The sequence below is a fragment of the Leptonotus elevatus genome, chromosome 1 (genome assembly GCF_054856555.1).
Source record: "Leptonotus elevatus isolate MCC_2025b chromosome 1, RoL_Lele_1.0, whole genome shotgun sequence".
NCBI classification, from domain to species: domain Eukaryota; kingdom Metazoa; phylum Chordata; class Actinopteri; order Syngnathiformes; family Syngnathidae; genus Leptonotus; species Leptonotus elevatus.
The window spans coordinates 47,609,027-47,630,891 of NC_141239.1; the positions used below are offsets into that span (position 1 = coordinate 47,609,027).

General features: G+C 40.7%; 1 protein-coding gene across 1 annotated transcript in view; it reads right to left on the reverse strand.

The window, feature by feature from the left end:
- The window catches only part of sphk1 (sphingosine kinase 1), a 29,474-nt gene that overhangs the window by 5,584 nt on the left and 2,025 nt on the right, over positions 1-21,865 (reverse strand). The window contains exons 2-4 of the mRNA XM_086062111.1: positions 15,861-16,010; positions 7,747-7,841; positions 7,546-7,661 (exon numbers count right to left, since the gene is read on the reverse strand). Of these exons, the coding sequence (XP_085918237.1) occupies positions 7,546-7,661; positions 7,747-7,841; positions 15,861-16,010 (361 nt within the window). The remainder of the gene's footprint in view (positions 1-7,545; positions 7,662-7,746; positions 7,842-15,860; positions 16,011-21,865) is intronic.

Here is a 21,865-nt window from a genome sequence, read left to right on the forward strand (position 1 = left end):
AAAAAGAAAAAAAAATACAAAATTTGTACCATTAGGTTTGGAATGTCTAAAGAATGGGAGTGTTAGGTTATCAAATTTTGCTGCCAACTGGTGCAAATCATGAGGCAGGATGTTATTTTTCTTGTTTGGTAAAGGAGAGAACATGACATTTTTATCACTGTGTTCTATGATAGATAACTTGTTCTCCGTCACTTGTTTACTATTCGTCAACCACTTTACAAGGTACATCACCACCACCTACGTTTTTATTGATCTTGAGCAAGAGGCAGTCGCTTGTAGGAACAGATGTGTGAATGAAATTAATTTCACCCTAATTGATTGAAGTTGTCTGTTCTGAGTGTGCAGCTTTGGTAAATGTGGGAGAACCAGACAGGGGGAAAACAGTTACGCTGTTTTTTGGCCCACACTATCAAAGTAGAAAGGAGGTCGCGGAATTATTCTACCGCCCACAAAGAGGAATGTGATTATAGCAAACAATGCAAATATTTTCCCCTTCATAATTCCCACATCTGAATGGACCACTATAGGAGTCACCTGGAGTATCTGTACAGTGCAGCCATCCTCAAGGCTGCAATTGCTGATCAGATCATTGATCAGATTACCCTCAAAAGGCAAGTTGCGCAAAAGCAAGCTGGTAATGGAAACACGTGATTTTCGAGAAGAAAAAAACTCTCAAATATCGCAAAAACGTTTTTACACTTTCATGAGGTGGTTTTTGAGACATGTCGAAATAGAAGTATTTCGCAGAAGTGTAATGGAAACATTTGTTGCGCATTCCCTGTAGTCATGTGACCCCCGCCCAGCACGGAAGAAAGGACATAGGAAGTACGGGGCTACTTGCTTTCGTGTCGGAGCTGCCTCCGGTGGGGATAACAAGTCTTTTAAAGCACAAAGCGATGCAGCTATGGAGCCAATATGCTGCTGTTCAATGCATGTCCCATATCGTTGCATGAGAAATGGCTGTTGCCCCGGGCAACGAGCAATCGAGCGGCATACGGCGCACGTTCTTGTTGAAATCCATCCGTCCGCACCATAACACAAGTTATAAGCGCGCACACACACAACACCAACACCAAATGCCCAAACCCACCCAAAAGTAATATTAAGAACTCCGGGCGTCTGTCTTCCGTAAACATCATGAGCACCTCCTACAGAACTGCGAGATCCCGCGAGACGGGACATTACGAGTGATGAGTTATTAACATTGTTTTTTAGTTTTAAATTATATTTTAGCCGTTTTAGATTTAGTTAACTCAGTATGGCTAAATGAATAGCATTTTTATGTGTCTCACACTCCTGAGAAAATAAGGGAGTGTATGGGTCTGGTATCTGTCTCTTCCGAAGGAGACGGGCCGATGTGTGATTGTTTTTCTCTAATCTGATTTATAGCTATGGGAACTTGCTGAACTTGCAGAAGGGAGGAGAGAGGGATTTTCTAGTATTCATTTAGTTGTAACCAGGTGTGTTGTGGGCTGACCTTTTTTTGAACCCTTTTTGTGAATAAATAACGATGTGGGCTAGAAAGAAAGCATCACATTTGAACGGAGCACTGCTTGGGTGACTGGTCTTATGTGAATCAGAAGCTTCTGGTATTAAAACCTTTGCAAAGGAACTTCTTCAACAGAATCTCACCATTCAGTTAATTGAACACGCAAAGAGTACAATACTTAATATTGTCTACTCTAACAAATGGTGACCGCCGACGCTGAATTATAACGAATGGTCTCCTCCGTTGAACCAAACGGATGGTGTTATTCTGACGTGGAACAAGCTGCGGCGTTCAAGGACGGGCGGAACTTCTAGGCCTAAATAAATAAAGTACGGTAAGTGGAGACTGTTATCCACGTAGAAGAGGTTGTGTCTGTCTGGTCCGCTGCAGCTGGTTTTTTCGTCTTCCAAATTATCTAAATTTTAAAAGAGATCTGTGTGAACAAGTTAAAGTTTGATGTCGTTAGAGAGTTGATAATTCCGACGATCTTGAACTAAACACGTCGTGGAGTGGTGCATTTGAAGGTGACGTAATGCAGACTCGAAGTGATGAAGCTTTTTTTGTACAGGAAGAAATAGCGGTTAATTTTTTGATTTGTTTTGTTTTTCGTCAACGCTATGAAGAATCCTTAGACCATAATATATATTGAATAAAAGGGTTTGCCGGATGACGTAACAAGTCTTTCTTGTTTACTAAGGATCGCGAAGATTATGGTGAGCGTTTCTGTTTATATTAATGATATAACAGTTTTGACCGGATTGGGGACGAGTATCATATTTGTTCATGGCTCTTATTGAAAAAGTCCTATTTACACGTAATATGTTTTTTGAAAAAACGCCTGTTTGAAATTGAACAGTATTGAGGGGTCCAGGTTGATTACAGTAATAATTGGATTTATCTTACTGTATTTGCAATCGAGAGATTACGTGAAAGATTTTATTTGGAGTTATGGCGCTCCTACTTTTGTAGTTTTGGGGTCAGGATTACCGTATGAATACCTTTTGTTCTACGGTTGAATTCGATGGTACGTGACATTTTATTTTGAAAATGAGCGCCTTGCAAAAATTTTGCAATATATGGAGAACAGTTTAGCTCAGCGGGATTGGGTAACCGCTGTGTATAGACGAGAGGTCACGTAATTCTTATGTCTGTCTGTGTGTGGCCATATGTGTTAACATATTGAACTATTAATACTAAAAGTGAGACGTCACTGTATTAAAACCGAATGTATACATCAAAAACTACAAACAAAATGGAGGCGATTTCGACCCGGATACAGAATGGTTTGTCCTGAATGCGCTTCCGGTTCAGGGAAAAATAAAAGCGTCGATGAACAATGAAAAAACGAACTGTGGATCGATTGTATACAAAGCTTTCGCTGGACAAAATGGTATGTCAGACTTTTGTATTTTCTTTGTTGGTAATGAAAAAAGGCTGAATTTGATGCTAAAATGACTCCAGTATTTTTGGAGCAGTTTACGGGTGGGTTGTTCAAAGTTACCCGTTTACTGAAATCACCGTATAAAACTGCGGTTTAAATGCTATAAGATTTGTAGACAACGAATTGATAGAATAACGCCGTTTATTATTTTATAATGACTGAAGAGTGTGTGCGTATGCATTTGAGTGTGTGACCTAGCTTCTAAAAAGGTGGGGGCTATTTTTGTTATTGTGTGTGAGAAATGTGCATATGGGGATTTTGTTTGTTTTTCTTCAATATTTTAACTAAGTCTGGTGTTGTTTTGTGTGAGATGATATTGTTGTGATAGTGGCGTTTGTTTTATTAATGGGAATATGATAAAATAGGTTTTGCGATTTATTTTTACCCCCCCCCCCCCCCCGTTTCTAGGTTAGAAAAAAGGTGGGGGCTGGGCTGTGCGCTGTGAGCATAATGTGTCCTCGTAATGGGACTCTTTTTTTGTCAAAATGGTAAGAGAGGAATGATAAACAATATAAAATAAGTAATAGTATTTGAAAGATATTGTTGAGTTTTTGAAAAAAGAATATTAAATTAGTGTTTTATTTTTATTTTTTATTTTTTATTTTTTTTAGTGACTGAGCTAATAAATCTTTATACTTTAATGATTGATGACGATGGTTAATTTGTTAACTTTCCCTTTTCGGGAAAAATGAATAAAGAGTAATGATAAAATAATGGCATTTTGTTTGAGAGTTGATATAATTATGCCTACATCTTTATAGCTGTGGCTGGAAGTAAGATAGTTGAATAAGGAGTTATGAATGTTTTTGGAATTGACATGTTGATAATGATTTTTAATATTTGTTTTTTTTTTGAGTGTGTCATTTCAGAAACTGATGTTTGAGTTCCAAGGCAGATGAGGGTTTGATGGCCTTCACTGATTACAAACTGCGAACGGGATGCGCCCCAGCTGCTGATACGTTGTATGGCTAGTAGCTATTTGAAGGGGTATTGAAAAAAGAAAAAAAAAAAAGAAAAAAGAAATGAATAAAGAGGCTGTGTTTTTCTACGAAACATTTTTGAGAAAGCAGGGAGTGAACTGTCTTGCTATGATCCCATATCCTCAGTCTGGCATTTTTAATGCATTGTATCAACGAGTGTGCATTTTTTTTTTGATCAGGTGAGCTCTCAGAAAGACTGTGTGTCATCGGATCCACATTGCAGACTGCGTCTGAATGGATGTGGCAGAGATCAAAGGTCAAAAGCCGCAGAGCAACAGTCTTCTCGTCCTGTGCCTAAGAAAAACATGATGTTCAAATTCCTCAATGCCCAGTGACTGTGTATACGCCTCATTATAGTGACTTCTCCCCTATGGCTGTTTTGCATCCAGAGGAAATCTAAATGCCTGCTCTGAACATTGCTGCCACAGCAGCCGCCATGCTGGCCAGGACTGAACATTGACAACAGCTGCCGTCCTGCCTTTTGCTGGGGGTCTGGACAAAGAAAGTTGGTGGTCGGAATGGGAATACTTGTTCAAAGATATGCTACATAGTGATATGCAAGGCATTTTTAATGTGTTGAGTGGGGAACTGTGATCTATAGCAAGATATTTCAGGAAAATGAAAACGACATATGTAAATTTGAAATGAGGGATTGAGAAAATTTATTTCAATCTATAGCCTACTAAATTTTTGCCTATATTTTTGGGAGAATCAGTTTTTGAATTGGTACAATGGGAATTTTATTAATATGTTATGATATGATATATTTTTATTTTCCCCGTGAGGAACTTTTTTGGACTTCGTCCAGCTGCAGCTATAGTATAAAATAAATAATAGAATAGAATGAGTAGTAACGAGTAAAAGACTAACTAAGAGTTTGATGGCTAAATTAGATTTTTTTTTTTTATAGCACTGTGATTTATAAATCCCAGAAATATTTGGTGTGCTGTGTTTTTTATGAGCCCCGCTAATATGTGAAAGATTAGCAGTTTGATGATTTTTAGTTTGATTAAATCTAGGAAATGGTAGATATTTGTGAATTTTGTGTGATTTTATCCTCAGCCCCACTAATCTATAAAAGAGGTGAGGTTGATTGGCAGTTTAAATAATTTTCGGGACTCTAGGAGAATTAGAGTAATATGGTTACCTCTATTTTTTATGGTCCCAAAGTCATCATATATTAGTGTCTTAAGTTGTATCTGCTTATGCTCAGTTTTATAGTGTTTTGTAGCTCTTTTGTTTATCTCATAGCCTGATTTAGAGGGTTGAGTTATTTATGACGTCTTTTGAGTCATGAGGTCTCTATTTTGTCCTCCCTTTGTCTTGACGTGTTTGAAAAAATCAGTGGATCTTTGTCAAATGAGGGAGTTTATGTTTAAGAATTTAACCAATGTAGACGAGTTAGAAAATTAAAATCAAACTTAAAAACGAAATTAAAAAGGTTGTGGGGTATCGGCCTACACTCCAATTGACAGGATGAGTTTGAAAGTGATAATCCACAGTTTGAATATGAAGAAATCTACCAGAGGAAATCGATCGCAAAGTAAGTCTGAAGCAAGCAAGGACAATAATGCATATTCGCCGAATGAAGGTAATTACATTATATTATATCTTTTATCTCAGAATCATATTTGAAAAATGTAATGTTTGGAGCCCAGTGTTTGCAAAAGAGTATAGATAATATGAATTTATGTGAGTTTTTCCCAGCATGCCAGGATTCGGCCGGTCATGGGATTCTGGGAAGAGAATAAGAGATATGAAAGACACAGTTATGCAAATTTAGAACAAATTTAGGCATGGTAAAAAAAATTACCTATTATTGAATAAAACTTATTTGAAAGATAAATATTTATAAGCTCTGTCTTATATTAATGAATGAGCGAATGTCATTCAACTCAATCAAAGGCTGGGCTCTATTTTAATGTCACAAAAATAGATATTTTCCTGTTCCAACAGCACAGGACCTACGGATCTTAACCAAATAACATTTACTAATCCCAACTAACAAAACTATCAGGGTTTTTTCCTCCAAATAAAATTTATGTGAGTTTATGAGAAACTAAAAATGAAAAGTTTCTGCACTCAGGAGAACGGCCCCAGGGGGTTGATGAGGAGAAATTCCACAACTGGAGCATCAATCTTATCACCTCCGACCTGGAGCCACGTCAGCTGACCCAGTGATCGTTCTGGAGCGGCCGTTTCGACACCGTTTGAGGACATCAGTCAACGGATCAAGAGCAAGTGCCTTTTTTTGGGCAATCATTCCTTTGATCAGTCACATTTTGGGCAGAATAATCCCAGGTGGCAAATCGAAGAATTTGGGTAGTCTACCCCAAATTCTTAAAGAAGAGACGAACTATTGCGACACTCTTTTCATTAAAAAAAAAAAAACAAAAAAAAAAATGACCTTCAAAGAACTTCATCACAAGATGGCTTCAAAGAACACATATTCGTCTGCCGATACATTGCGACACTTTTTAATGAACAACATTTTATGTTAAGCCTCACATATGCTATGCTTATTCCACTAAAAATCTTTTAAATGTATCAAATTGTTTTTTAATGTCATATGATTGCTAAACTACCTCCTCTTCTGCTAAAGGGATGTTTTAAGGATAATTATTTTTATCACACAACCATTGAAAAAAAAAATGTTTTAATGTGTTGAGCTCTCAAGAGCTCAAATGAGGGAATGATGCGTTATTAACATTGTTTTTTAGTTTTAAATTATATTTTAGCCGTTTTAGATTTAGTTAACTCAGTATGGCTAAATGAATAGCATTTTTATGTGTCTCACACTCCTGAGAAAATAAGGGAGTGTATGGGTCTGGTATCTGTCTCTTCCGAAGGAGACGGGCCGATGTGTGATTGTTTTTCTCCAATCTGATTTATAGCTATGGGAACTTGCTGAACTTGCAGAAGGGAGGAGAGAGGGATTTTCTAGTATTCATTTAGTTGTAACCAGGTGTGTTGTGGGCTGACCTTTTTTTGAACCCTTTTTGTGAATAAATAACGATGTGGGCTAGAAAGAAAGCATCACATTTGAACGGAGCACTGCTTGGGTGACTGGTCTTATGTGAATCAGAAGCTTCTGGTATTAAAACCTTTGCAAAGGAACTTCTTCAACAGAATCTCACCATTCAGTTAATTGAACACGCAAAGAGTACAATACTTAATATTGTCTACTCTAACACGAGAAATGCACCTCAGAAGCGAAACGCTTTTCAAAGGAAACACCGGCAAGTCAAAATTGTACTTTATCGAAATAGTACAATATCGCTTTTATTTTTGCAAAAAACTGTAATGGAAACGCACTTATTGTAACATCACACAAATGATTTGGCGATTTGACCCATGACAAAAACAAGTTTGACACCCCTGTAAACTATTACATCATTCCTTGTAGGTTATCAGCTGCCTAAAGTGACCTTTGCTGCGGTGAAGCACATTCACATTACTCCTGTGCCTCTCTTCCCTCCAGAGGGATGATGTGCCCAGTCAGCTCAGAGCTTGATTATACAGAAAGGAGATAAATCATTATTATTATTTTTTTGGGCTCAGCAAGTATTTTTCTTGGCTCTTCTTTTGCACTATTAGCCCATGCATTTAAATGACTCATTAATGGACTGACTCACTGAGAGTAGTGGTGGACAGAGGCAGCCAGGGCGTTGCCAGAGCCACACGGGAGAATCCCCAGAGGGGTTTGGATGGCCTCTTGCCAGTCGTCACGCTCCATCAGACCGTTTATCACCTGGTTGAACAAAGATACAATCAGACAGGTGCTGAGGACAAATATTAGCTTGATATAGAACAGAAGTTGGGTCTAGTCCAAGCACCTCAAAGAGCAGCCCATCTCCCGACATGATAACCAGAGCGTCCCATTGTGATAGGTCCACCTTCTTCACCAGCTCCCGTGCGTGGTTCTGGTGCTCTGATTACACACAAACAGCGGAAGATACATGAGAGAGGGAAAACAAAAGAAGAACATAGATTCCTCAGAGGGACAGGAAAACAAAAAAATCAGGGCAAGGGCAAAGACAGACACGCTTACATCATGGCCAGGGGAGATTACGCGTTTATTTTGCCCTTATGAGGCCAGACGTGACATTAGGCTGCCCGATGGCTCCTCGGCAGCTCCAAGGCAACTTAACCGCTCCGCAAACATCTGTGGCCAACTCATGTGTATCTACACATTGCACTTGCTGGATGCATTCACGTATTTCATGGATGTGCAATTGTACATGCTTATATCGCCGTTGTTTGTTGATAAAAGTACTCTCACATCTTTAAGCAATAAAAACTGTGTCAGAGCAAACAAAACACAAAAACAAATGATAAAAACATCAATGACTGATATTGGAGAGATTAAGAGTCAGAAACATAATCTTTTCACAGGCATTACTGTATATTAATATTTTGGATCTTCTCTGATGCCCGTTTGAGTCCTGTGTTAATAAAATAACTGTCTCCTTGTGAGCGCCATGTTCCTCTCAGGTTTAATTTTTTTTTTACATAAAGCTCATGGTGTCATCAAAAACATTGTATTGCATTCAAACTTTACATTAAAATAAGCACAATTCTTAGTTTAATGACTGATCAACCGCGCACTCCCGTTCACCCGCCCATCGGCGGAACCGCACAGGGCCTCTCAACTCTCTGAAATGCTTTAGACAACTGAGACAAATACACTACACACTCGCACTCTGCGACGGGAACGCGCAACCGAGGGGCACAAAGACGGAAGCGCACAAACTGGGGACACGGACAGGGGACCGCAGCACTGCTCTATACTGCGGTCCCCAACCGATGGCACCCCACCCCGACAGCCCCCCCCCCCCACACACACACACACAGTTGTGTGGTGCATTAAAATTGGAGGGGAGTTGTAGGGCGAAGACGGTGTTTCGACCCTACCCCACCCCCCAAAGTGTGTTATGTGCCCTATATGTCTATAAAAGTGTATTGTGCAAACCTAGTGCAGTGAGTTAAGAGGAGCGACCAGCGGGGCCCCCCCCAACCGGGCGGGGGCAAGAGGCGCACCCGCCCACCAAACCTCCATCCACCCCGCCGGGACCCCGGCGGGCATATGGGATCAGCCCAGCGGGGCGATAGGGCTCGCCCCCCGGATACTGGGGCCCGCCCGAGGTGCCAGGATGTCCACCGGAGCGGGGCGGGCACAACAACAAAGCCACCGACCCCCCGGCCGCCGGAGCGCCGAGACCCGGGCCAAGGATGGAGCCCCCGGCCCAGGGGAGGGGAAGGAAGGCGTACAGGGGAGGGGGAAGGGGACGACAAGAAGGGCAAGGGGCAGCGGCAGGGCCGCACAGAGAGGGGGAGATGAGGAGGAAGGGTGACGAGGGAGAAGGGACAGGGAGGCGGAGGACGGGCGGGGAGAGGCGAGGAGGTAGAGGCAGCAAGGGGGAGGAAGGGGGAGGGGAGAGGGAACCACGGGGCACCCCGGCGGCCCACAGGCCCCGAACCGTGTCGCCGGGCCCAGAGCGACGGACCGCGCCGGAGCGGCGCCGCCCCGGACACCAGGGAGAGCCCCGCAACGCAGCACCCCCCAAGAGACCCAGGGAACGGCCAAGACGCAGCCGCCACCCAGCAGCCAACAGAGGGGCAGACCCGCCCACGCCCAGCCAGGGGGGGACAGCACCTATAGGATTAACCCACTGGCATGCAGTGAATCCGAATATTAACCCTTAGTGCCCATTGGAGGTGAATCTGCTCTATCCTGTTGGCAGCAGCTGGGTTCCTGACTATAAAAACACAACCATTAGTTACAAATTGCCAAATACAGAAACATCAATGTAAGTGACACTCGACTTCCTGTCCGGCTCGTGTAATTTCTTCAGCTTCATGAAAATATGCATGCGGCGTCCGGAAAAAATAGAACCTTTGCAGAAACCTTCCGCAGGGACGCATCCGTTCCGCAGCGCAAACGCAACGCACTGCAGGTGGTGTGAATTGACACGCAGACTCTAATGCTTTCTATTCCTTGCGGCGGCCAAACGGAAAACGTACCGCGTTCGTTCCACAGTCAGTGTGAATTGGGTGTCAGGGAAGATAGGCTGACGCTAGACAAATGCCTACAAATATGGCTGCTGAATTGTAAAAAGAAAATAGCAGAACGCTGGAATGAGATGCTGTGGAATAAATACACGCAGTGTAACTAAATACAAAGAAAAACAAAGTTGATGAAGTTGATTGTAAGTTCTGTGGCAGAACACACGAGCGAGTCAAAACTAAATGGTCAGCTTCTCGGAAAAAAGAAAGAAAATGGGAAAGAAAATGATTTTGCTGGAAAGTGCAAGTCAAAAGTGGAACACAGCGAGAAAAGTAAACAAATGCATGTTGTCTCAAAACAAGATGGTGAAATATCAACAAGGAACAGCAGCTCTTTGCAGGGATGCTAGTAAACGGCACGTATGTTAATTTTCAGATTGACTGTGGGGCAACCTGCAATATTATCCCCATAAACCTCTTAAGCCCGGACACACAAGTGGAGCACAGAGAGAAAGTGCTAGTAACATTGATGATATTGTGAAAAAAGAATTAAGACAGGTTGCAGATGGAGGACAAGGTGACCACATTACAATGGAGAAAATGAAATCAGAGTTTGGAGACGTGTTCACTGGTGATGGCTTTTGGAGGGAGAAAATACCATCGAAATTGACAGCAGCGTGCCGCCAGTGAAGCTACCAAAGCGCAGAGTACCCAAGAGGAATAATTGATCTGGAAAGGAGAGGCATTATAGCACCAGTTGAGTGTAGCACGGATTGGAGTAAAGACGGTGATGACAAACTCAGGTGCTTCCTAAACAGATGCAGGGAGCGGAACACCAAAATGAACTTTAACAAGATAAAACTACAGCGGCGGGAAGTGCCATATATTGGACATCTGTTGACAGCTGATAGACTGCGTGTGGATCCAGAGAAGGTGCGTGCAAACCGAGAGATGCCAAGGCCAACAGATGTTAAAGCAGTACAGAGACCGGTTGGCATGATAAACTACCTGTCAAAGTTTTATGACCGCCTGTCTGATGACTGGGAAATTTTGAGACAATTTACACACAAAGAGAATGTGTGTGAATGGACTGAAATACAGGAAGAAGCGTTCAACAGAATAAAGGACGGTATGGTATATGGTATAGTGTTCAGAGGAGAGAGAGCAGTGATACCACAGTCACTCACAGCAGACATTACAAACCGTGTACACTCTTCTCATCAAGGTTGTCTTCGGAGAGCAAGGCAGTGTGTATACTGGCAGGGAATGAATGAGTAAATAAAGACCTTCATCTCCAAGTGTGACATCTGCCGGTCAGTGAACCCCAAGCAGCAAAAAGAGACGCTGGCTCCCCATGATGTAGCTTGCAGGCCCTGGGTCAAAATAGGAACAGACCTGTTTTCATTTTACAACAAGGACTGCTTAATAACTGTGGACTACTATTCCAACTTTTGGGAAGTGGATTATTTGCCTGACACTACAAGTAGCACAGGAACACAGGACGTCTTTGCCAGAATATGCCCAAAGCAATGGGAAGGCTGAGTAGGCGAACAGGGACCCTTGTTCCTACCAGGGACGGGCACATTGCTGGAGCCGGAGGTGGCCAGCAATGCACAAGGCTCGTTGAAGAACAGGCAGAGACAGGAGAAATATTACAATCGCACGGCGAAGGATGTGGACATTGTGGACGCTGTGAGAGTTCAGCCGTTTCAACCACAAGGAGTGTGGAGGAAGGCGAAGGTGCTGAAACCGGTGAGCCACAGGTCCTGTTCGTTGGTCGGATACAATTGTGTGCATGTTTATGAATATGTATAAGGAATCACATGTTATTGATGATAAGACAATGTGGAAACATTTTTTGTTTGGTGAAACTGAAACCTACAGTAGGATACATTGGGTTTGTGTTTACAGTATTTTATTTATTGCACATCATTTAAGTAAGATGGCGGAGAGAGGGTAAAGTGCCTTATTTGCGATTGCGTTAATTTTTTACATTTTCTATTATTTGCAAACTTTTCAGTTATAAAAGATTTGTGACCCTATTACTTTTGTTTTGTCAAAGAGTAAGCAGAATCACAAATATGTTGACTGTTGAGATATGTTGTTATTTACAAGGGATGTTAGTTACTTCAACAGAAAAAAAGAAAAGAAAAGATTGTTAGTCTGGCGGTAGGTGTTTCCGGGAGGACTGTTGTAACTGTTGCACAGCGGAAGTAAGTGTATGAGTGATGTCACTGACGTGCTGTGGAATAAAGTGAGTGAGCAAACACAAAGGCTCTAACCGTCCATTCTGTATAGTTAGAAGACAGAACAGAATGAAACAGACAGGCGGCCGTGCGATCAGCGTAAAAAAGGACGCATCTTATTTTCATCCTTCATCTTTTAATCGGCATTCTGTGACCCGGTGCATCTCGCGATTTGGTGACAATAAGTAGACTCGATTTTAGACTTGTAAAAAGCACGTCTAAGCGGTGGCGCAGGTGGTGTAACACGATTTTGGTGGGTTTGACCGAGGCGCAGGTAGACAGATTCAGAGCGCCACGGACGTGTGGGGTGGATGTCATCGTATTTCGTTCATAAACACAACAACAATCTCATGCACGGACACCCGCAACGCTATTTCTGCTTCCGCAATGTCAAGCAATGGGTGCGCTTCCGCCACCCTGATTTTAATGGGAATGAGGGGAGCCGCTTCAATTGGCTAGGAGTCAGCAGCGTTCCATCCCACAATGGTGCAAATGCCTTATTTTATATGTGCTGTAGCAAAATACCAAAAGAAAGAAAATGCACACTGTTAGACTGTGCTTTGTGACATTGGGTATGAAAACAGGGGCCCTAGTGTGATTTACATGTGAATGAGCATCCACCAAAAATATATATATGCATTGTCAATCATCTACCCCAAACATTACGTTTGATAGCACCGGGTTCATTAAAACAAAGCAATCACATTTACGTTGTCTTGTCTTTTGGCTAGTCTTTTTCATGCCTTCAAATAAAAGAGGAGTTCCTGGTAAAGCAGAACAGTTGGTTTCTTCTTTGCAGTAGTGTAGTGTATGCGTGGAAATTGTCAACAAAGCAAAAAAAAAAAAAAAAGGCAACTCAGACAAGAATGGAGACAGCTAATTAGCACTAATCAATGCACTGAAGGTATGTTTCACCCGCAATATTGATCAAGGAATTACTGACACACACAACAACAATTCCCCCACTCTTCTGTGCCTCTTGTATGTGTGTACAATATGTCAGGATGTGGTGACGGGGTGCTTTGTGCTGTGCTGACAGACAAAGCGGCAGAAGGAGTGAACTGTGCTCAGCAGCCAACTCAGCACTTGGAGCCTGCCAGGTCTCAAGCTGATGCATTACTTCCCAGCCACTTCCCTATTCAGGAGTGACATGCTAACCTCAAACTAGGGGGAGGGGCTGCTTCGTTATTAGAAATCAGTTTGAGGGTTCATGCACTACTTTTTTTTTTTTTTTGCAAATTCCAGTTGATTTACTTCAAATGCATATGTAAGCTTCCTGCATGTGACAGGATGAAGAGGAGGCAGGGTGCACTGGATGCTTCATACAGTATGTAAACGGTCCTCACCTCAGGCAAATGCTCTGTGATAGTCTTAAAATTGTTGTTTCTAGACTTCCAGTTAGAAAATGCACTTTATTGTGGGAAATGCTAAAGTCAGTTGATAATGGATTTAAATCAGTGTTTACATTAGAAAAATCTCACTGCTCTCCACCCAAAAAAAGTCCCAAAATGCATGAGCTGCATCCTAAAATAATGAGGATTTTGTCTCAATTTACGTACAAATTTTTACTTAATACGAAATCTGAGCATGTTTAGTTGAACACAAAGCAAAATTGTGTTGTACGAATGGCAAATGGTGAAGGCTAATTGTGGCAGAGCCTTTAATTGTTTGCCTGTCACTACAGGTATTTTCCACAGAGTACTATTTCTCGAATAAATCCAGCATCCTGCTTGTTTCTTCTTTCATCCACTCTACCTTTGTTTCAACTGCACAAGCGATTCAGTTGCTGCACTGACAGGCTGATGCTGCTATGTGTGTGAAGGGTTGTGTATTCTTGTGTGTTGAGTGGTATGATGCTGTCAAAACAGTGTTGCGGTTGTCATAGAGGGTGAGAAAAAGATGCGGCTCGACGAGTTAATGATGCACAACAGCACATCATACAGAACGGGACACATATTGCAAGTGTATGCAGTATGACTTGAATCGGGTTTCTTTTTTAATTCCATACAAAGAGTGTATAACATCTGCAAAAATGTAAGCTTGTTGACAGTGGGGCTATTCCAAATTAAGAATGTGTAAGTGGGAGCTTGGATGGCCCAGTTGTCAGTGCAGTGGTCCCACGCTGAGATTAAAAGTTTAATCCCTCACACCCTGAGATGCTCACTTCTTTGGCTTTATTTTCATATTATAATTTAAAAGGCTTTAAAAATAGTACTTTTACATCCATCCATCCATTTTCTATGTCCAGAGGTGGCAAATCCAGGTCCAGAAAGTAAAAACACTGCCACAGTTTGGCTTTAGCCCCAGGTGCTAGCTAGCTAGCTGCTTAGCCAAACTGTGGCAGAGGTGGCAAATCCAGGTCCAGAAAGTAAAAATCCCTGCCACAGTTTGGCTTTAGCCCCAGGTGCCGAGCTAGGTGCCTAGCTAGGCAGCTAGCTAGCTAGCACCTGGGGCTAAAGCTAAAGATGGCAAATCCAGGTCCAGAAAGTAAAAACACTGCCTAGCTAGGTAGCTAGCTAGCTAGCTAGCACCTGGGGCTAAAGCCAAACTGTGGCAGTGTTTTTAATTTCTGGACCTGGATTTGCCACCTCTGTCAATGTCACTTGTTCTCATTGTCATATAGGTGATGTTAAAGGGATTTTCAGTGATTCCTAGTGCCATCTAGTGGTGAACTAATAATTCATTCATTAAAAAAAACGACTGTTTATGTCAATAGTATGCAAAATATATGTTGTATAGCATAAATGTTTTTATTTATTTATATAATCATAGGTCTAGTAATCACTAATTATATTACATGACTGTAGTCTCACCTTATTAGAGCTGCCATGTTTCGCCGCCATCTTCCTGCTACGGATGCCCAAGGGACAACTTTGTGAATGTAGTTAGCCTTGGTGGTGCTTACATCGAGTGTCGGACCAAATGGCTCGACCGCAGCTTACCTTCCACAGCTGGGGCCTACAGGTGGTCATCACTAACTCCCGTGAATTGGGCCCATCACTTGTCACTTTCTGCTTTGTTCTCGCAAGCTTTAACTAGCTTCTTTTTTTTTTACTAGCATCTTTAGCTAGCCGCTCTTGTTAGCTGCTTTGGCTAATTGTTAAGTCTTTCGGCGTCGCTTGCCGGGCTTCGCAACGGCTGCCAAGTTGCCGTCTCTCGCCAAGATGCTCGTTTGCTCACGCAAAATAAGAATTAGTGGTAGGCTTGTGAAATGTGGTCTCTCTGAGCCACCGTAGTGTGTGTGCCAAGGAATAGGGGGGGGGGGGGAACACATTTTATAAACACTGTGGACACAAAATAACAAGTATTTATGATACAATTTTGAATTTAGTATTGATACACTAGTTTCATTGCCAACAGTTCGGGTTTGGGTGTGCCATGAGATTGTCTAGAAGACCAATTCATGGTATAGCCCGCCTATCATAATGAAAAATCGCACATTTCCCATCTTCTGTATAAATTGGACAAATTTTTTTTTTTTGCTGAGTACCAAAAAAGTACATTGATGCATGACTCACATACCAACAGCTGCGAGCGCCCTTACTATGCACCACCAGATATTAAGGTTATGCATTTTAAAACAGACCTCTACCGGGAGAGAATGAATGACGTCAGACTACCTCGTGATTTAAGCACTGTTCGCAAGTCACAAGTTCAGAGGAAAGAAAGCTTTTTTTGTGCGTGTGCGCATTGCCAACCTGTGATGACAAGCGTGTAGGGGACGGCGGCTTCAGTAAGCATGCCCTGCAGGTGGCCGGTGAAGAGCTGGAGAGCCTGGCCGCGTCCACTGAGAGGGTTCACCAGTATCATGACCCTGCAAGGCCGCCGCACTTCCGAGTTTGTGACGCCTGAGAATCAAACACAAAGATGCTACATGAATGGATCTGAGCAAGTACGTGCTTTGCAAATGTGTAAAAAAAAATAAAAAACATTTCACACCGGGTTGATCACATCAATCACAAAGTAGAAGAGCATTTTTTTTAATATATATATATTAAACAGGATATCTATCCATTCACACACGTAAGAAACAAAAAAGAACCCTCTATGATCCGACATCAGTCATCTTGAAACCTATTAGTCACATATGACTGTACGTTGGCAATGCGGTACAGAGGTGTGATTCCAACAGGAGGAGTGAGGAGAGGGTGTAAAAACAAACATGCACATGCCCGAACTGTGACTCCATTCAGCCACACACGGTCAGCATTGTTTTGATTTGTATCAAAGCACAATGTGGCTTTCATATACAAAAAGGGCCTTCACACTTCCAGAATATCAGATACAATGGTGGAAATTGTGAAAGAGCTTTTGTGTGGCACAACTTTAATCCATCCGTCAATTTTCCGTACCACTTAGCCTGTTACGGATTGCATGGAGATGGAGCCTATCACAGGCTGACTTTGGGCGAATATGGACTGATCGCTAGTCACTCACAGGAGCCAAGATTTGAACCCGGAACCTCATAACCTGCACTGTGCTGCCTCGCTAAAATATAATTGAATTTAAATATTTCATTACAATCATTAATGGATTGGAGCGAGACAGAAATAGAAACACTGCTCGCCTACTAGTGCAGATTCATAAGGATTTGATACAAGTCATGGTTTCACAGTCTGTTATTGATTAATCTTGATTGCTCGAAAATTGATCTTATTTGTCCTTTGCTGTGCCCAGAGTTAAAAGAGAAAGAATCCAAAAAGAGCAGACAGGCTGTGTTGTGCGTGACGTGACTTCAGACACGTTCAGGTACATTCTGTGCGTCACACACAAAGTAAACACACACTAGCTTGACGGAGGACAAAGAATGATGGTGGACAGAATATGGTGCGCTCTTAGTGGCTGGATTTGCACTGCAGGATTAAGTTCCCGAATCCGATGTGGCGCCAATATCTTTTTACATGTACATTTCCAATTACCCATATACAATATCACTGCATTTTACATTTACTAAATACCTGGCAGAGACAAGATGGAAGTAAAAATAAGCATTGCATACCATTTAGTGCCATCTGGACTGGCCTTCTTACAGCCACAGCCACCCATTGGAGAGATAAATGTAAGCATATTTTATAGCTAAGCTATTTTCAAGTTGGCATGACGTTTTTGTTAAACTTATATGTACAGCACAGTGCAAAAGTATAATCACAAGTGTATTTCATTATTTATGTGACAGTTAAAGACAAATGAACAAAGTCGGCAGTCGTTTACGCACCGGATACGTCATCACGATCACAAGACCAGTATATGTTCTTATTTCGATACTTAATTGTTTTTTTTTTAAAAAACATTCAGGGAATAAGATGCCCTTTTATTCTTTATACACAATGCATGATCGAATACTGGAAAATAAATTATACTGATGTGTTCTTTTAATATCACAAATTCACAATATCGAGATAGTGCCGTTATCGTTACATCCCTAGCCAGAGCAATATGGTCAAACTTTTGTGTTCAAAGGCCACCTTTGATTTTTAAAACAGTTAGATGGGTATTTGTAAAAAGGGTAAAATAACAAATGTATACCGCTGGTGTCGGGCTGAAACCTCATAAGTCACAATTTGGTAAATTAAAATATTTTTCAAAAATCCTTACTTTTGGTCAGACGCACGTGTGGGTTGTATTTCTTATGAATTATCGACCAATCCGATGTGTTGAAAAAGGCTTGCTGTCTTTGATGATGCAATGTTAAAGTTGCATTGTGGAGTTGAAAATGTAAATGTTAAAGGTTTTTCCACATCATGCATGCGCCACTAATGCTTAGATAAGAACAAAGAGCCCTGCCTATCAGCTTGTTCGCCCCAAGCACGCCACAGTTTCTTGAGGGGGCTAGTGGCACCATGCATGAGCTTTACACAGAAGCTGCAGTTACGCTTTAGGCCAGAGGTGGCAGTTGCGAGTACAAAAAAAAAGTGACCAAGTCCACAATGCTCCTGTAATTGTTGAACAAACATACCGAAAAGTGACGATTTTGAAGGTACAAGATTTTGGCCTGATGCCAGTGATACGCAAATATGCTATAACATTTAAATGTATTATATTCTTATGTTTTTCAATTTAGAATTGATTTAATTATTATTCATTCGGCAAACATTTAACAAAATGATTACTGCTTAAAAATATCATCATCACTATAGTTTTTAAATGCTATTGTTTACACCAATTAATTGATGATCATTAATAAATAAAAATACATACACAGAAATTATTATATTTATTTGACTTATACAAATTTGTGTGTGTGTCAAACAATTTAATATTTAACAAATATTTAACAAAATAACTATTGTTTAAAAATATCATCATCACTATTGTTTTTAAATGCTATTGTTTACACCAATTAACTGATGATCATTAATGAATAAAAATACATACACAGAAATTATTATATAAATATTTGAATTATATAACTTTTTGTTGTGTCAAACAATTTAATATTTAACAAATATTTAACAAAATAATTATTGCTTAAAAGTATCATCATCATCACTATTGTTTTTAAATGCTACTTTTTACAATAAATAAATTCACCAATTAATTGATGATCATTAATGAATAAAAATACATGCACAGAAATTATTATATAAATATTTGAATTATACAACTTTTTGTGTGTGTGTCAAACAGCTAAATTAATAAATAATATGTGGCTCTTGGTAATGTAAACACTTGGCGGGGTGAATTTAAGGACATGGGTTGGTGTTGGTGCCATAGGACCATACTTTGCCCACCTGTGCTTAAGAATAATATGTGAAAATAAGCAAAATTCCATCACCGGGCTGAAGGGGAAAATATGTTGCCAGTGTGCCACAGGGGGGAAGACATAGATTCACAAAAGTTTGAGATATTGGCTGAGGTCAGAGGTCTTCGAGTGACGCAAGTCCACGTTGTCCCCAACCTGTCACCCTCGCAAAGATTTTAGCCCCCACCCCCCTCAAAATGAGGACAAATGGGAGTTTTTAAACTAAGATACAAAGGAAAAGTCCTGCTGAATGTGAACTCAGCAGTCGTGCAGTACAGTATGTGGGCAGTTTACATTAACATGCACATGTGGCGAAATTTTATATGCGGCTTGGCTGCAGCACTGTCACATTCTGTTAGCATCCACATGACTGGCCTCCTTATTTACATTTCATTCATCCCAGTGAGAATTTGACAGCAGTCATTGAATGAAACCTCTGTGCCAAACGGCATAGCAATGAATGGCTTCCCTAAATATAATCCTCATAATCCTGCTAGAAGAAAGCAAAATCAATCCACTACATAGAAACAGAAATGGACAGTATCAGGCTAAACACCTTCCATCAGAAGGTGCTTTGTTTCTGTCTTACTCTACATTGATTAGCTTCTCTTTATTTAAAATGTTACAATATGTAATTTCTAACACTCTTTTCCTTAATGAATTCACTTTACATTATCTGTGATGGGACAGAACTTAAAAGTCAATCAGCGTCATTGAACAGTTGATGTTTGGAGCTTCCACTGTACTAAATGTTGTTTAGAATTGGAGACAACGAAATATAAAAACTGAACTTCACTAGCAAATGTCATGTTTGACGACACAAGTCATTATGTTTTTGATTCAAAATCAGATGAAATTCTTCTAACTCTCTGCAAACCGTGTCTCAGGTGCGCAAAGTATAGAGGGTGAACTCTGGATGACCTAAAAAAAAGAATTTCTAATAACTACAAAACAGTAGCAGCACAAACAAAACTTTTTATGGCACAAACTAGTACAAACGTAACAAACTATTTCCATTAAAATTTTGCATGGGGGGTGTGGGGTGGTGGGACAATTTCACGCACATGATTGTCTGTAGGTGTAATCTACACATTTCCTTTTTCTTATTGAATTTCCAGTTTCTTTGTCATTTGCCAGCTATTTGACGCAAAACAAACCTTGCACTTCTCTTGCAGTTTTAATCCAACCTTCCCATTTGCAGCAAGCTCAAATGTAATTAACTTTAGGATAAATACTCTATAAGGGATTAGTGTTTCACACTGACTTTCATACACCCTCTGCAACAGAAGCAGCATTTATTACCACAACAGTATTCTATGCAGTACGTCGGTCTTACAGGCTGCTTTGGATTTGGAATGCGAAACAAGATTATAAATTAACTCATTCACTGCCATTGACGACTATAGACGTCAAAAATTCATTTAAATGATTTCTATTAGTTTAACGTTTTTTCCCACTTTTCTTAACAAGAGTATGAAAACCTAGAAAAAAAATATTGTACATTTAGAACAGATATAAACATTTTGATTAATCGTGAGTTAACTATTGAAGTCATGCAATTAATTACAATTTAAAAAAATTAATCGCCTGACGCGATTTAAAAAAAGAAAAGATTATTACGAATTAGGGGCGTAATTAATTACATGACTTCACTAGTTAACTCACGATTAATCACACATTTTATATCTGTTCTAAATGTACAATTTTAAAAAATCTAGGTTTTCATACACTTGTTAACAAAAGTGGGCAAAAAAAATTTAACTAATAGAAATATTTCAATTTTTTTTTTAATGTCTATAGCCGTCAATGGCAGTAAATGAGTTAAATATGTGTGATCTGGGAAAAAAAACAAAAGAGAGAAAATATTACAATCTGCATGAGATTCTCATCAAAGTGCCAAACTGGATCAATGATAAGTGATATTCAAGACGCCACAACCTCAGATGGCGCTTTGTGATCAAGCCAATAGCAGGACAGAGAGCAAGTGCCACTGTTACCGCTTAGGTTACCGTCTTGCCTTCTGCCTGCCAACCTCCCGCTGCCTGCAGACCGCAGGGAGGCTGGATGCACACAACATCTTATTTATATGTCACCGCTCCTCCTTGCTTCCATCTTTGGCAACCAACATTCCAAATGAGTTCCTTCCACATCCAACTGCAGTTTGCTAAGAGTGGATTCTTGCAATTTTGAATTGTAATTGCAGTACGCTCACCAGATCAAACATAAGAACTGTTCATATTGTTTTGACTCTCATTAGACTGTTGGAGTAGCTAACCAAGTGGCCAAAAGATATATGCCCAGTTATCAGTTCATGGTTGCGCACGAACAGATGTACTGCATCACCAAGTATCACATGCATATTCCTCCCATATGAGTGACGGAGTAATTAGCAGAGTAAACAACTCCCATATTGTTAACATGTAAATTACGACCTCGTTGTAATCCACGATGAGGGGCTAATGAGATTGGTAGGCGGACTAGACCTCATTAGACAATTTTAGCTGCAGCAAAAAAGCTGTGTTCATTTTTCACACATCAACAATAAACCCTCGCTGGGAATTGACTGCACAGATGAATGGAGTGCAAGCAGCAGCCACACTCTTGTTGACAGTGCAGCAGTTTGAAATGTAAATAGCCCGGGTGGACTAGAATAATAGGAGAGTCAGTCTTCAGCCTCCAAACTCGCACCAAGATTTCAGAGTGTGAATTTCTCACTGGTCAAACTCCCTGCTGTCGTGTGATGCAAGTTGTGATCATCAGGCACCAGCTACTTTAAAAGGAGACTGTTTTTTGTTATTCCTCATATTATCCACTCAGCAATGTTATTGCATACCATTTATCATAACTACTTCATTCACTCAGCAGCAGTACTACTTTTAGGATACTATATTTGCATAAAACAGCTGTGACTAAGACTTTGGCCCATATTACTAATGCAGTCGGCTATGTGTGCTATTCTAG